This window comes from Hemitrygon akajei, chromosome 23 (assembly GCF_048418815.1).
Source record: "Hemitrygon akajei chromosome 23, sHemAka1.3, whole genome shotgun sequence".
Lineage (NCBI taxonomy): Eukaryota > Metazoa > Chordata > Chondrichthyes > Myliobatiformes > Dasyatidae > Hemitrygon > Hemitrygon akajei.
The window spans coordinates 19,186,446-19,203,770 of record NC_133146.1 but is presented as its reverse complement, the minus strand read 5'-3'; the positions used below and the strand labels follow the sequence as shown (position 1 = coordinate 19,203,770).

The window sequence follows — 17,325 nt, the reverse complement described above, 5'->3', positions numbered from 1 at the left end:
TCTGAGATCAAAGTTCATTTTATGGTAGTAGGTAACTATTAAATAGTCTTGTAATGAGGTAGATGTCTGCCTTTTGAACTCTCTTCCCCACTCCCGTGGGTGTGACACCTCTGACATCGACCACTCACAGTGCGCCTGTCCCCTCCCTCCCTCCGCCCCTGACTACGTTGGTCCATTCCAGCGCCTGGAACTTCCCCTCGCGCCTGTACAGGGCGGCGATGGGCGGAACGGCCGTCAGTTTGCCACATTGCTGGGTATATTTCACAATTTTTCTGGCCTTGCCTGTCCGGGCGCAGCTCCGGAGAGAGGCTGCAGGGCGGAGTTGATGGAACAGTCCACATTCCTGACTGTGGGATTGGCTCGGTCTGCAGCTAGAGCTCTCTGCTCTCGCCCTCTGTCTCTCCCTCCCTCCCTCCCTCCTCAGTCCTCCGAACTGATAGCAGCCTGCAGCATGTCCGCGAAAGCGCTGGCCAAAGGTGAGTGTCTCGGTGCTTGACCCGTGCGTCTATCTATCTCAAAACCCCGTCGCAGCTTTAGAATTGAGATTTAAGATAAAATTAGCTTTATTTGTCACATGTACAGATAAAAATGCAGTGGAATCAGTCCCAGGATGTAATACATGTAATGAGCGCATCTGCCTGTCTCCCTCACGCACCTTTTCGACGGCTGCGCGGACCAACCAGCACTTTACGCAGGACACTTTACCCAGCCTGAAAACTGCACGGCACCTCTTTTTTTTGTAATAGGCATACTATGAATAGACTGAAAATTGAAAAATCACATACTTTTGATTTTATTTACTAATTGAATGGTATAATAAAACATAGTACAACAAAAATAAATCTTACACGTTTAGTAAACTTTTTTTCCTCTGTCTTTATTACGAATCCATTGTCTATAAGCACAGTCCAGATTAATTTCGCATCCGGATGAAAGATACGTCTTAATCCTCATTGGATCATCCAAATGTTCCACTTCTAGTCTGTTTCAGGATTTACAATTGATTGAATTCGTAAGATTGAATCCACGTTCGGAGTTAGATAGATGATAGAGATAGATAGATAGATACTTTATTCATCCCCATGGGGAAATTCAACTTTTTTTCCAATGTCCCATACACTTGTTGTAGCAAAACTAATTACATACAATACTTAACTCAGTAAAAAATATGATATGCATCTAAATCACTATCTCAAAAAGCATTAATAATAGCTTTTAAAAAGTTCTTAAGTCCTGGCGGTAGAATTGTAAAGCCTAATGGCATTGGGGAGTATTGACCTCTTCATCCTGTCTGAGGAGCATTGCATCGATAGTAACCTGTCGCTGAAACTGCTTCTCTGTCTCTGGATGGTGCTATGTAGAGGATGTTCAGAGTTATCCATAATTGACCGTAGCCTACTCAGCGCCCTTCGCTCAGCTACCGATGTTAAACTCTCCAGTACTTTGCCCACGACAGAGCCCGCCTTCCTTACCAGCTTATTAAGACATGAGGCGTCCCTCTTCTTAATGCTTCCTCCCCAACACGCCACCACAAAGAAGAGGGCGCTCTCCACAACTGACCTATAGAACATCTTCAGCATCTCACTACAGACATTGAATGACGCCAACCTTCTTAGGAAGTACAGTCGACTCTGTGCCTTCCTGCACAAGGCATCTGTGTTGGCAGTTAGCACTGGAAGATAGAAATGTTCCAAAGAATCAACAAGAATTGACAATTCTTCAAATTCTGCATTTCAAAGACATTCACATATTAGTGAATGTCTTAATTGAACCAATCTTAACTTTCTCAGAAATGACAAATTTGAGTGTGGAACAAGCTGCCAGCGGAGGATGTTGATGCAGCTTTAATTTCAACATTTAGGGGCAATTAGGATTGGTACATGGTTGGGAGGGCTATGGAACAGGTGCAGGCCAATCACGTTTTGCCAATCGTGTGATTGTTTGTCCAATGCCTTCTAAAAGTCCAAAGTAAGTAACAATAAGCACCGTATGCACATCTGCCACTGCCCCCACCCCTCCCATTTCATCAAAGGACTTTGTTGTTCTACACTTTTAGGATGAGCATCCTTTAACAAATCAGCTCTCGAGCTACCAACACTGGCTCTGCAATCCAGTGCGGACCAAAAACGTTGACTGGTCATTTCCCTCCAGCATTGTGTGTGTGGTGCTCCCCTACACACTGCACGGGTTTGCCCTGGGTGCTCCGAGGCTGCTGTACATCAACGGTCAGCTTTATTCACCATATACATTCACATGGATTAGGAATTTGCTGTGGTGTGTTGGTCAGGGTGTGTCATGCAACAAAATCAACATTCAGCAGGTATAAGGAATTAGATAGAACACATAAGATGTGCATAAATACATGTTATGTATTTACAATGTAAACAGCAATTTAAAATGTGGTTTGAAGTGTAGTATAGTGAATAGATAGAAGGGGATGGGGGGATGCTAACTAGAATGATTGATCAGATTCTTCCTAGAGGGAAGAAACTTTTAAAATGGCATTCATATTTTTAAAAATAGCCTGATAGCACTTTCTGGGGAGGAGCTTTTGGAAAAGGCAGTTTTGCTGGGTGGGTGTGTCTGTAATTTACTTCTGGTATGATGGGAGGGGACTCTCAATCAGTCTACCTCATTCTGCACCTTATTGTCTACCCTGCCCTGCACTTTCTCTGTGAGTGTGACACTTTATGCTGCATTCTGTTATTGTTTCCCTGTGTACTCACTCAATGCATTGATGTAATGAACTGATCTGTATGGAAAGCATGCTAAATAAGTTTTTCACTGTACATCAGACAATAATAAACCACGTTATTGGTTTACTAAGCACAGCCAACTGGGCAGCCGATGAGTATTTGTGTGAGAGAATACGTTGCGAAGATGAGGAGTAAAAGGAGAGGGGCGATGGGACTGGAGGGATTTCTCTGCAGGGAGACAGTATCGATCTCGATTATGACTAGAACTAGAGGTCATAGAATTAGGGTGACAGGTGAAATATTTATGGGGGATCTTCTTCACTCAGGCTGGTGAGAGTGTAGAATGAGCTGCCAGCGGAAATGGCGGATACAAGTTCAATGGTGACATTTAAGAGAAGGTTGGATAGGTATATGGATGGGCGGCGTATGGCAGGTCAATGGGACTAGGCAGAATTACAGTTCAGCATGGACTAGATGGGCCAAAGGGCCTATTACTGTGTGGTAGTGCTGTATAACCATGTCCTGATGGGCCGATAGTCCTCTGTATCATAGGCAAGTTATTCCAATGCTCTGAAGATCCCACCCCCCCCCCCCCCCCCCAGCTTCCACTTGTTTGCACTCTAACCCTGGATATTTAAATGCCATCACTGTCTGTGTTCTCATGACACTGACTATTTACCTCCCCATCGCAGGGTCCCCTGCTCCTGGCCCTGTGCCTGAGGGAATGATTCGTCTCTACAGCATGAAGTACTGCCCTTTCGCACAACGCACTCGCCTGGTGCTGGAGGCCAAGGGAATCAAGTAAGTGGAAGGTGCCTCACTGCCATGCCTGAACCCCTGTGGGAGGACCCAGCCAGGATGTGGCGAGGAGGACTCGGGGTGGGGGGGGGGGGGGGGGGGCGTGGCCTGAATCACATGGACAGATTCGGATTTATTTATCACATGTACATCAATCCGTACTGTGAAATGCGTCATTTTTGTTAACATCCAATACTATTCCTGTGCTGCCACACATTCCAGTGACATGCTCACAGTACGTTCAGCCAAACAACACAAGTAGCAAAAACAAACCTCTGACTACCCCAGAATTCACCGATCACAGGACTTTGACCTTCAGGCCTTGACCCCAGGACTCGTTAATCATGGGACTTTGACCTTTGGGCCATGACCCCAGGATTCACCAATCACAGGACTTTGACCTTCAGGCCTTGACTCTGGGATTCGTCAATCATGGGACTTTGACCTTTGGGCCATGACCCCAGGATTCACCGATCACAGGACTTTGACCTTCAGGCTTTGACCCCGGGACTCGTTAATCATGGGACTTTGACCTTTGGGCCATGACCCCAGGATTCACTGATCACAGGACTTTGACCTTCAGGCTTTGACCCCGGGACTCGTTAATCATGGGACTTTGACCTTTGGGCCATGACCCCAGGACTTTGACCCTCAGGCCTCAACTTCAAGATAAAAACTCATTGCACCCAGCACCTTTGGCATAAAGGCTTGACGGCCACTTTAATGCTGAGGGGTTGGCATGGCCCTGCCTAGGGTGGAAAACTGGGTATGATCTGAACTGTTCTCATTCCTGATTTGCTGCTTTGCCTGAAAATCAAATGAGCAGCAGGGTTATGCGGTGGTCACTGTCACACTTTACAGCGCTAGTGATCAAAAGATCGGGGATCAATTCCCACCACAGTCTGTAAGGAGCCTGTACGTTTTCCTCGTGACCACGTGGGTTTCCTCTGGGTGCTCTGGTTTCCTCCCACATTCCAAAGGTCCACAGGTTAGGGTTTGTAGGTTGTGAGCATGCTCTGTTGGCAGCGAAAGCATGGTGACACTCGCGGGCTGCCCCCAGCACATCTTTGCGTTAACAAGCAACGATGTGGTTCACTGTGATAAATAAAGCTAATCTCATCAATCAAAGTAGATCCTCTTGAATCTAATGCCTTCCTTACACTTCTTTTGTTAGCCATAGTTTTCCTTCACATTTTTACATCAGGGAACAATGCACAATTATTGAAGCTGATTGATGGCATTGGCACTGTGTTATTTTTCTGCTTTTTTTCTTGTGCAGATGTTAGCATCTGAAATGATGCAGATAATAGCAGGGAATGTGCGGGAACACCTCAACGGTTTCGGCAGTATCTGTGGAGAGACTCTCAGTCAGGTGGCCTGTGATCAGCACTGACTTGCTGAGTATTTCTGGCATTGTCTGTTTTTGAGTTAGATTTCTGGTGTCTGCAGCATTTTGCATGTGCATCATTTGATGGGATCCAACCTCTCAGCCGTTTTCCCTGTTTTCTTCAAGGTACGAAACCATCAATATCAATCTGATAAGCAAGCCGGACTGGTTCTTCGAGAAGAACCCCTTCGGCCTGGTGCCAGTGTTGGAGACCTGTGCGAATCAGCTGATCTACGAGTCTCCAATCACCTGTGTGTTTCTGGATGAGTGTTACCCCGGGAGACAGATGCTGCCCGCAGATCCTTATGTGAAGGCCAAACAGAGCATGCTGTTGGAACACTTCCGTACGGTACTGCAAGGGGAGGCGCATTTATAGATGGCGGGTGGGGCGAGAGAGAGGGGTGGACATCTTCTGCGGCACTGGTTATTAACACATTAATATTTCTCTCAAACTCTGTGACCAGTTTCCAAGTTGCGTCTACAAGATCGCTGCGGCTAAGAGAAAATCCGAAGATACGTCCACGCTGGAGGAAGAATTGCAGGCTCACCTCAGCCGGTTAGAACAGGTAAAGATGATTACACAACACACAACAATGTGGGAAGTGGGATATTCATTACGAGAAAAAGTATTAGGCACTGAGAGGCAGGGGATCCTGCCACCCTAATCTCTTCATCAGTGCCAGATTTCCACAGTACCATCCCCTTTTCTTTCTACAAAATTACTGAAGTTTATTCACACAAAATACAAACATCGTATTTACAAGACAGTGGACAAATTCAAGTTAAAATGTGATTATTACTGTCTATAAAACAGTGAATCCCCTGGGAGGCCCACCATTCATGGAAATCCCCCACTGTACCCATGGTGACTACATACGCCCTCTCCAAGGACACCAGGCATGTACATATCCCCGGAAAAGGGGCAGGCAGTTGCCCTGGGAAAGCCCTCGACTGTCCGCTGCCTGAATTCATGAAGGCCCAGGAGCAAGCCCACCAGCAAATCCTCCAAGCGACCTGCCCCTTCGGTAATGGATGTGGGAGCTCGGGGCTGAAGTGTAATCAGAACCTGAGGGGCCATCCCTTCAGATATTCAAATAGATGCTGCAACCTCTCACAGTCCAGAAATGCATGGTTCACTGACTCCTCCCAGTCACAGAATGGACAAGTGGACAGGGTGTCTGTGAACCTGCTTAAAAACCTGTGCATGGTACTGCCCTATGCAGCACCTTCCATTCCCCTGTTCACAGTGGACAGGGAAAGGACCCCTGCCTAAAGAGATTTCCTCTGGGGACCTTCCTCCATCACCGGATGGTAAAATAGAACCGCCCTGGTGAGTCTGGTTGGCAGACGAAGGCAAGGAAGTGAAGGGTGTGCGGGAGCAGCCTGCACGAGAACTGCTGTGGTATGTCACAGAGAGGCAAGGTGGGCATTGTCGCAATGCGGCTCACGTTATGTGAGACCCTCCCCCTGAGATGTATCTCGGGCCTTGGGTCTGCTGAGCTGGTGTTAGCACAGCTGGGACCCCTCCATGCTCCCGAGCCTCCTCGATGCCCACCATCATGGGATGGGGACCAATCCCCCTCATGGCCAGAGTACCGTTCCTCGCTGGCGTTGGCCACCCTGCATGCAGCAGCTCTCGATAAACTGGAGCAACTCCAGCAAAGCGGTGTGACTGATGCTTGCCACTGGAAGCCACGTGCCCTCCTGCAGGCAGCGACACCGGCGGAGAATGTGTGTTGCCAGCGCAGGCTGTCGTGGAGGGTCGTCGGTGTGCGAGAATCTGCACAATCCTGAGCTGGAGAGCCAGCAGCTGGGTGAGCACGCGCACCAGCGACTGACTGCCCTACTCAATTGGAAGACCCAGGACTGCAGCCTCCAGTTGCCCCTGAAGAAGTCCACCAGCCTCCTCTGGGTCCTGGAGGCAAAAGCAGTGGGCAAGACCAAAGTGACCAGCTAGTACCAGGTCGTGGAGGCCAACAACTGAATTATTCCTAGTGCACGAAGTAATCCTGACCAGTGTCCCAGGCAGCCAGAGACTGTTATCTCTGAGTCTCACCAGTTCACCAGCCAGGCCTCCTCAGTGGAGCTCAGGTAGAGGAGGTGCCAAAGGTCCCAACCCCTCCAGCGGGCAGTCCACCTGCCACTGACTCACCAAGCACACTTTTCCCAGTTGACCCTTACAGAGGAGTCTGCCGAGATTGTCTGGGAGTCTTGCATCCTCTGCAACTCAACGGGGTCAGTGACTGTGAAGAGGACGACATCGGCGCCAGTTATAAGGATGACCTCCTTATAAAGTTGTAAAACCAAACCCATCAGTCTCTTACAGAGGAAGCACGGGAATGGCTCTGTGCAGACAGAGTATAGCTGGCCTGACATGAGGCACCCCTGACACAACCCCCTCCCAAAACACAAGGACGCTATCAAGGTCCCATTGACTTCAACAAGGCACTCCCCAGCAGCATACAACAAAATGTGGCCCAAGCCCAAACGCGTGCACAGTCCCAAAAAGTACTTGTTGTCCACCCTGTCAAACACCGTCTCCTGGTCAAGGGAGAGAAAGGCGACTGACAGACCACTCTCACAGGATAGGTGAATCAGACCTCGGACAAAGTGGATATTGTCCTGGATGGGCCGTGTAGGACTGATTAGGGTGGACCACTTGAGCCAGCATGGAGCCCAGGCGACTGGCCATCGCATGGTCAAAGATCTAATATTTGGCAATGAGGACAGATACTGGGCGCCAATGCTTTAGACAATGGAGGTACCCCTTTTCTGGCAGCAGGGCTACAACTGCTCTGTATCTAGAGAGGAGCATCTCGCCCGTTTGCCAGGCTTACCCAATACCCTGGTATAATCAACCCCCAGGATGTCCCTGAAGGCCTGGAGGAATTCTACCGTCAGCCCATCAGGCCCCTGACACTTGCCTCTCCATAGCTGGTTGAGGGCTCCAAACATAGCAGAGCACTCAGGGCTAATCCTTGGTAAATCCTCCCATGTGTCCTGTGTGCATCCGCACCAGACAGGTCTGGCAAGAATAGAACCTCATTAAGTATTATGTATTGCATTGAACTGCTGCTGCTAAGTTAACAAATTTCACAACACATGCTGGTGATAATAAACTTGATTCTGATTCCATCAGCAGGAACACCCTCCATGCCTTTAATCCCCTGCTCAAGGCCAAAAACTCATTTCTCACAGACTGCAGGCAGAAAATAGTCTTCTCTTTCTATTCTGCAGATGCAACAACACATTCACATTCCCAACAGTCTCAACCATGACTTTTAAAGTGCCGCTCCCTACCGACTGGTTTGTACAGCACATTGCACAGCGTTTTTCAAAGTCAATCATTTGAAAGGGTGATCCTCTTCGCAAGATTTAACTCCAGAACTCACTGTCTCTGCATATGACTTTGATGCAATATCTTCACCATAATGGTCACTATGTGGTCCGAATTCGACATCACTGCTGGGAATAGACAATCATACAATCAGCAGAACACCAGCAAACAGTCTTTCAAAAAGAACAGTTCAGAGAGAAGAGGGAAAATAGAAGTTATCTGTGGATAGGCAGAGATGTCCATGTGGTAGAGGGGAAAAAATCCTCATTTTTGTCTCCGAGAGCTGCCTACTCTTGCTCTGGCTGCACTGACGTCTAAAGCCCTTGTCAACCAGTCGCCCTGGGCTAAACACTCCAAAGGGGAGGGGTTCCCACTGTTACCAAATGTAATAAATCATCCCCGCTCAGAACAAAGTTTAAGACTCAAACTTTGGCAGCCCACCGGCTGCAGCCACTGCTCAGCACTCGAGAGACACGGACCGACAACTTCACAAAGCAGAGTCCTTCCAGGAAGAGAAACTGCTCCAGTCCACTGTCAAGATGACACTCCACAGTCCCAGAACCTTCTGGCGGTCTCTAAACTTGTTCTTTTAGGATCTTGCTGCAATTTTCCAACCTCAGGAAAGGGAGCTCGTATAGTGTGATCCTCCCTCAGTGCCACCCCTCGAGCCCACATTAATTTTAAGTCTAGTTTCCAATCTCAGTTCCCAAAGGAACTTCCAGACTGAGTAAGGCCATCTGAAGAGTGGGCTTAATTCTGGGAGAAGGTGGGGGGCATTGATCCCAGGGTCTGCAGTGGCTGTGGAAGGGAGTCAATATTAGAAAATTGAACAAAGTGCAGGAACAGGCCTTTTGGCCCAGGTGTTCTGGGCCAACCATGATGCATGTTTAGAATAATCTCCTCTCCCTGCACATGGTGTGTATCTCTCAATGAATTGCCAGCTTATTTGTCTGTCCAAATGCTTCAAATATTACATATGTGCTTCCAATACAACCCTGACAGCATGGTCCGGGTATCTACTGCTCTCCAAGTAAAAAAACAAACTTCTCACTAATCTCCTTTAAATATTCCTCTCTCACCTCTGGTATTTGCCACTTTCACTTGATAAAAAAACACTTTATCTACCCTATCTGCACCTCTCCAGTTTTATATACTTCCATCAGGCTGCCCTCAGCCTCTGACGCTCCAGAGAAAACCGTTCAACTTCTGGTAGTTGATACTCCCTAAACCACGTAACAACCTGGTGAATCTCTCTGTGTGTGACCGTCTCTCGCTGCTCCCAAGGGAAGGCCCCAGCATTTGAAACAGTCTCTTTTCTCTCCCTCAATGTTGTCGGAGGCTGGTACTGGCTGCGGTTTATTGATTGGACTGTAGTTCACTCGGACGCTTTCAGTTTTTTGCCCCTGTGCAGTCTTGATGAAGGATCTCGGCCCGAAATGTCGACTGTGCTCTTTTCCATAGATGCTGCCTGGCCTGCTGAGTTCCTCCAGCATTTTGATGTGTGTTGCTTGGATTTCCAGCTTCTGCTGATTTTCTTTTATGTTTTTTATATTCTGTGTTTGCGCCCGTTCTTTCCTATTGCTGTTTGCACAGTTTGTTTGTAGTTTTGCACATGTGGGGTGAGGTTTGATGTTCTTACTGCCGTTTGCAGTTTTTTTTTGTTGTTCGAGGTGGGGTTGATGCTTTTCTTTTGAACAACTTCCACGGTTCTCTTTATTTCATGGTTGTCTGGAGAAGAAGAATCTCAGAGTTGTATACTGCATACATACTTTGATAAAAATAAATGCACCTTAAACTTTGAATCCAAGCTTCCACAACTTCCTGTATTGCGGTGACCGGAACTGCATGCGGCACTGTCAAAGTTTTATACAGTTGCAATACAGCTTCCTGTTTTTGACACTCAGCATCCTGGTCAATGAAAACAAGCATGTCATACATAGTCTTTCAGAGAGCACCCCAAGATCCATTGCTACATCACTGCTGCTAAGGGTCCAATCATTTGTTGTACTTGCTTGTGGCAGTTAGCATAACACTTCATGGCGTTGGTGATCTGGGTTCAATTCCTGCCGCGGTCTATAAGGGGTTTCTACATCCTCCCTGTGACTGTGTAGGTTTCTTCCTGGTGCTCTGGTTTCTTTCTAGGTTAGGGTTAGTAAATTGTGGGCACGCTATGTTGGTGCCTGAAGCATGGCAACACTTGCAAGCTCCCCACAGCACACTCTCTGATGGGGAGAAAGCAGGAAAATGGGGTTGAGAGGGATAACAAATCATGATGGAATGGCAGAACAGACTCAATGGGCAAAATGGCCTGATTCTGCTCCGCTGTCTTATGGACTGTTGGTCATTGATGCAAGTGACACATTTGACTGTTATGTTTCGATGTACGTGTGACAAATAAAGTAATCTATATAAACTCCCAAAGTGTACCACGCAGCACTTGGCTGGATTAAACTCCATCTGCCGTTTCGGGTTGGGTCCCTTCAACGACTGTCCATTTCCAGCCGGTCTGCATCCTGTTGAATCCTTCGTTACTGTTCCCAGCCCGTGACTCTCCCTTGCTGGAAGGATGAATTGTCAGGAGCCAGGGGTTTGGAGCGTTGGGGTGTGTGAAAGCTCCATTCTTCTCCTGCTCCTTGTGTGTGCAGTCCTCAGTACCTGCTCGGGTGTTGCTCATGTGTATGCTGTCCCTTATACCCCACTGATCTCTGGATCTTTACAGCATTTGGCTGAGTCGAAGACCCTGTTCTTTGGAGGTGACCAAGTGACCATGGTTGACTACATGCTGTGGCCCTGGTTCGAACGACTGGAAGCCTGCTCCTTGAGCGAGTGAGTATCTAGGGTCATAGAAAATGTACAATGCCCAAAGAGGCCATTTGGCCCATCATCTGTACCAGCTGAGAAGGATGTGCTGGAATCGGGGGAGAAAAACTATCTGTGACTGTACCCATAAAAGGGCTGGTTATGGTAAAAATCCAGAGAGTCCATTCAGGAGAGGAATTGGCCTATATGTAACTCCAGAACCATTGATGTGGTTGGTTCTTACCCACCTTCTGAAATGCCCCAACAAGTTGCTAGCCACAGGTTAGTTGGGACAGATGGTAAATGCTGCATTTCACTTCATGTTTTGAGGTTTCACTGTATGTTTCAATGTCTTGATAAACAATCATTGGCCACTTTATTAGGTAGGCCTACGTATTTATGCAAATATCTAATCAGCCAATCATGTGGAAGCAACTCAAAAGCATGCAGAGTTTAGAAGTTCTGTTGTTCAGACCAATCACCAGAATGGGGAAGAAATGTGATCTAAGTGACTTTGACCATAGAGGATTATTGACGCCAGACAGGATGCTTTGAGTGTCTCAGGAAGCCATTGATCCCCTGGGAATTTCACACACAAATCTCTAGAGTTTACAGAGAATAGTGTAAAAAAGCAGAAAAATAACATACAGCAGTTCTGTGGGGGGAAAATGCCTTGTTAATGAGAGAGTTCAGAGGAGACTAATTTAAGCTGATAGGAAGGTGACAGTAAATCAAATAACCACACGTTTCAACGGTGATGTGCAGGAACATCTCTGAATGCACAACATGTCGAACCTTGAAGTGGATGGGTTACAGGAGCAGAAGACCACGAACGTACACTCAGTGGCCACTTTATTAGGTGCAGGAGCATGATAGCTTAATGGTTAGCACAACGCTTTACAGTACCAGCGACCTGGGTTCAGTTCCCGCCGCTGTCTGTAGGGAGTTTTAACATTCTCCCCGTGACCGTGTGGGTTTCCCCCAGGTGCTCCGGTTTCCTCCCACAGTCCAAAGACCTACTGGTTGGTAGGTGAGTTGGTCTTTGTTAATTGTCTTGTGAGTAGGCTAGGATTAAGTCGGGGGATTGCTGGACACACTCCACGTTGTATCGTAATAAATAAAGAAACTGGTCATTGATATACATATGACAAATACAGCCAGGCTAATCTAAATGCCAGTCTTGCTGCTGTGTTATTAATTATTTGAGACACAGCACAGAATAGGCCCTTCCAGCCTCTCCACCTGCAATCCCCTGATAGTCACCTATACTGTAAAACATTGTGCTAATCATGTGGGAATGATCACAGGAGAAATTCTAACTCACTGATTGGTAACTGAGACACAAGCAATGCCCTCCCTATTGGCTGTCAGATGACAGAGAGAAAACCGTTCCTCTGTCGATGGGCAGAGTCCCTTCGCCAACCATCGTTTTCCCACCACAGATGCTGCCTGACCGCTGAGTTTCTTTGTGCTTTGCTTTGGATTCCATCACAAAAGTCTGCAGATGCTAGAAACCCAAACCAACACACAGGAAATGGTGGAGGAGCTCAACAGGTCCATGGAAATGCATAAACAGTCTTGCACTTTGGGTCAAATCTGTTCTTCAAGACTGGAAAGGAAAGGGAAAGATGCCAGATTAAAGAGGTTGGGGGGGGGGGGAAAGGAGGCAGCTAGCTTGAAAGTGATAGGTGAAGCCAGGTGGGTAGAAAAGATTTAAGAGCTGGAGAGGAAGGAATCTGCTAGGGGAGGAGAGTGGACCATAGGAGAAAGAGGAGGAGGGGACCCAGAGGGAGGTGATAGGTAGGTGAGAAGAGGCAAGGGACTGGAGTGGGGAATAGAAGAAGAGGGGAGGGATTTAATTTAAACCAGGAGGAGAAATCGTTATTAGTTTCATCCGGCTGGAGGCTACCCAGGCAGACTATAAGGTATTGCTCCCCCACCCGAGTGTGGCCTCATCTAGTGATTCCTTCACCTGAAGCCTCTGGTGAGCTGCCCAAGTTCTGGTCCGGTATTAGTTATGGACTCTCATTGAATCTCTCTTCCTGTTGGACAGGTTCCTGGATCGCACCCCAGCACTCAGGAGCTGGATGCAGGCCATGATGAAAGATCCTGCCGTCAAGGCAACGGCCATTGACACTGCAGCCCACAGAGGCTTCTACAATCTGTACAGTCAGCGGAGCCTGGAGGCTTGTGATTACACATCCTGAGCCCGGACTGCTGGACCCGCACACAGTTGTGGGTCGCTGTTCTTCCAATCATGCTGCTTTAGCTTCTCCTCACTGGGATTGTATCGTCTGTCGTCACACTGTTGGGATGTACTTCTGCAACTACTGACTGGGTTGTGTTGATGAGCTCTGGTGTCTGGTTGGTGGTGGAATTGTTAAGGCAAATTTGTGTAAAGGATAATTGAATTTCAGCTCATTAAGTTTAAAAAGAGTTCTCTGTCCAACAGGCTGTTAAATGGGTATATTTTAATTTCTGAAGGATTTATTTTGCCTCTGTAATACTGGTCCTGAACATTATTTGATAAACATATGGTCTATATATATATACTCAGCACGTCCCTCAGTGGATTTAATCTACTTTCCTTCCTGTTGGTGTTTGAAAATAACTGCGTGCTGCTTCTGTCACTGCAAAATAATGTTTATTTCTGTCTCTTCATGTAACAACACCTCTGTCCTCCACTGGACCAATACACTGGGAACACAATGGCTGATTGATTTTCTGTAAGGCCAATGTTAACTGTGCTCACTCCCATCCCCGAAACTAATGAGAGTCAAGTCCACCCATGATCCTGATAAACTCTTTATACCATAATAATCTTTCATTGAACTGGTTAAGTCCATTAATGGGAGCCTTTAATTAGACTCAAAGGATCTCACTACACAGACCTATAGACCCTGCGTCAGCTCTTTGAAAGAACACTCCAATTTGTCCAATTCCTGTCTATTTTCCCCACAATACCTTGTAAATTATTCCTTCTGAGAAATATTGAGCCAAACCTCTTTTGAAAGTTCCACAGATCTACTCCCACCAATGTCCTCTTGGCCAATTCAACTAAAAATGTTACTGGTCTTCTACAAATTATCCAATGTCCCCTGTAGTGTCACGTCAGTAGAAACAAACTCTTCATAATTTTAAGCACCTCTTATTAATTCCTTCTGAACCTTCCCTTTAGCACGGAAAAGGAGCCCAGCCCTACTCTTATTCCCTCCTTGAATGAAGCCCTTAGTTTTGGCATACTCCAGTAAATCTTTGATACGTCTTCCCTTCCACCTCAACATCATTCCCAAAGTGTAGTGCCAGAACCTAGCTGAGGTAAAAACTATCTTCCATTTTCTCTACAACCCCTTGCTTGCCCTCCAGTCCCCTTCCAAGACTTGTGAGACCCAAAATTTACTAGCTTCAGGGAGTTCTGCAATCACTGTAATGGCTGGGAATTAAAATTCAGAGTCCATGAAATAATTTGGATTAATGGGCTGAAACTGGCTGTACTGTTTATCCACCCCTGGTGAGACCCATCTGTAACACTATACACACCAGGGGCTGGACACTAAATAGATCAGAGATCTGTGTGGCGGCATTCAGATGGTTAGACTCTACAGCAGTGAAGTTAAATTCTTCTGGGCTGCTGCACCTCCTTATCCATCCCTAGATGGGAGTGCTTTCACCTCAGGCACTGAGGCTCAGCCTGTGACAGTCAGAGGAGGGAATTGTGTCCTCACCTCAACAGAGCCACCCACACTCTACATATTGATAAAAAGCAAGTGGAGCGTCTCAAAAAGGCTTGGGTATTACCTCTAGCCAGAACTATAGGAAGGATGTAGAAGCTTTGGAGAGAGTGTAGAGAAGATTGAAGATTGACGTGCTGCCTGCTTTAGAGAGCACGTCTTATCAGGGTAGGCTGAACGAGCTGTTTGGAGCGGCGAAGATGAGAGGTGATGTGACAGAGGTGTACAAGATGTTCAGAGGCATAGATGGTGCGGATAGCAGAGGGTGGAAATGGTTAAATCAAAGGGGCATAATTTTAAGGTGATTGGAGGCAAGTATGGGAGGAGTGTCTAAGGCAGATCTCTTTTAAAAACAGGGAATGGCGGGTGCATGGACTACACTGCCTGGAGAGGTGCTAGGGGCATTTAAGAAACTCTTAGATAGGCACATGGATGTAAGAAAAATCAATGGCTGTTTTGGATGGAAGGGTTAGTGATCCAAACCATTTTGTGGGCCAAAGGGCCTGTATTGTTCTATGTTCCAGTATGGTGAGCATTACAAACTGTTAGTATGTCCGTTATCCACACAGCTTCAAACATGGACCCTGGTATTCGGGCTGCCTTCATCCCAGGTTGTCCTGGGAAAGGACCTTTAAACAGAGAGAGATTGGGTAATGTTCATACTCAAGAGGGCTAGGTGAACGTCCTTGTACACAGGTACACGAAAACAAATGTGCAGCTTCATTAGGAAGGTAAATCACTTGATGCACAAGATAACTCAATATAATTTAATTGGGCCTTGGTGAGGCCTGTATTCTCCAGTTTAGTAAAATTGTGTAGGCCTCCGTTAGTCTCGATAGACCATGGATTTGCACCTTGGAAAGTTTCCAGGGCGCAAGCCTGGGCAGGGTTTTTTTTTATGGAAGACCGGCAGTTGCCCAAGCTGCAAGTCTCCCCTCTCCATGCCACTGATGTTGTCCAAGGGAAGGGCATTAGGACCCATACATACAGCTTGGCATCGGTGTCATCGCAGAGCAATGTGTGGTTAAGTGCCTTGCTCAAAGACACACAAGCAGCCTCAGCCAAGGCTTGAACTAGCAACCTTCAGATAACTAGACGAATGCTTTAACCACTAGGAAAATAAAAGATCTATTAAAACTTAACACATCTTAAAGTATTTGACAGTGGCTGCTCCCCAGCTGAGGATTTTAGGACCATGGAGGAAATTCTCAAAATAAAAGGCAGGTTGCTAAGGACTGAAAAGGATCGACTAGAGGGCAGGGCTTTAGGGAAAGTTTAAAGGAGGCAAGTGTTTTTTTAATTACATAGAGAGTGGTAGGTGCCAGTTAGGTGCTACCAGAGTTTAGGGTGAAAGCAGATGTGATAGGAACATTTAAGAGGCATTTAAACAGCCTGTAAACAGGCAGTGATTAGAGGGATATGGACCACAAGGTGCTGGAAATCTGAGGCAACAAACACAAAACACTGGAGGTCAGTAAGCAACTATGGAGGGGAATAAATAGCCAATGTTGTGGGCAGAGACCCTTCCTCAGGACTGGAAAGGAAGGGGGTAGAAAGCAGAAAGAAACGGAGGACAGGCTGGCAAATGATAGATGAGAGGGAAGTTCGGTGGGTGGGGGAGGGGAATGAAGTAAGCTGGGAGGTGATTGGTGGAAAAGGTTAAAGGACTGACAAGAAGGAATCTGTTAGGAGAGGAAGCTGACAATGGGAGAAAGGGAAGGAGGAGAGGTGTTGAAAGGAGATGATGGGCAGATAAGGAGAAGCCAAGGGGTAAAAGGGAAGCTAGAATGGAGAATACGAAAAAGGGAGAAGGGGGGGGGGGGTGGGGAGAAACTATCAAAAGTTTCAGAAATCAATGTTCGTGCGATCAGGTTGGAGGCTACCCAGCCAGAACATGACGTGTTGCTCCTTCAAGGAAGCGGAGGAGAGCATGGACAGGCACATCACATTTCCACACTTACTTTCTTTGAGACCGTGCCTTCCGGATCTCGATGTCTCAGCCAGGAAAAGCATCCTCCCCACATTTACTGTCAGTGTTGGTTGTTCCAGTGAGATCCCCAACCATTCTTCTAAAAAAAATGCGGAGTCCAAGGCTACACATTCGCTCCTAGTGTAACATCTATTATCCAAGGGAGTAGGTGAATATTCACTCAAATAAATCTTTTGTACAAATGCACGGGGGTTAGAATAACACTATAACAGCACTTGCAACAGGGGTTCAATTCCTGCCACTGCCTCTGAGGAGTCTGTACACTCTCCCAGTGGCCGTGTGGACTTCCCTCCCACAGATGTATGGATTGGGAGGTTAACTGGTCATATTGGTGTAATTGGGTGGTGTGGGCTCGTTGGGCTGGAAGGGTCTGTTACTAGACTTGGCCACCAGCATCTCACCCTCCCTCCCACCCACTCCCCATTTCCCTCCATGCCCTGACCAATCAAGAATCCAACAATCTCTACCTCAAGTGCACCCAATGACCTGGCCCCCAGAGCCGCAGCGTGGGCAACGAATTCCACAGACCCACCATCCTCCGGCCAGAGAAATCTCTCCTCATCTGCGTCCCGAAAAGGATGCCCCTC

At 47.2% G+C, this 17,325-nt stretch overlaps 1 protein-coding gene across 1 annotated transcript; it reads left to right on the top strand.

Moving 5' to 3' along the window:
* Window positions 1-244: 244 nt before the first annotated feature.
* Window positions 245-13,573, top strand: LOC140715215 (glutathione S-transferase omega-1-like). The gene is made up of 6 exons (XM_073027080.1): window positions 245-476; window positions 3,389-3,497; window positions 5,008-5,230; window positions 5,346-5,447; window positions 10,938-11,044; window positions 13,071-13,573. Exons 1-6 carry the CDS (start codon window positions 326-328, stop codon window positions 13,222-13,224), a joined length of 846 nt encoding a protein of 281 aa, XP_072883181.1. The 5' UTR covers window positions 245-325; the 3' UTR covers window positions 13,225-13,573.
* The last annotated feature ends 3,752 nt before the right edge of the window (window positions 13,574-17,325 follow it).

Excerpts from the sequence above, each read along its gene's own strand:
- LOC140715215 (XM_073027080.1), top strand. The coding sequence starts at position 326 with ATGGAACAGTCCACATTCCTGACTGTGGGATTGGCTCGGTCTGCAGCT. Across the intron at positions 5,448-10,937 it reads ACCTCAGCCGGTTAGAACAG|CATTTGGCTGAGTCGAAGAC; the intron begins GTAAAGATGATT and ends GGATCTTTACAG. Across the intron at positions 11,045-13,070 it reads GAAGCCTGCTCCTTGAGCGA|GTTCCTGGATCGCACCCCAG; the intron begins GTGAGTATCTAG and ends CCTGTTGGACAG.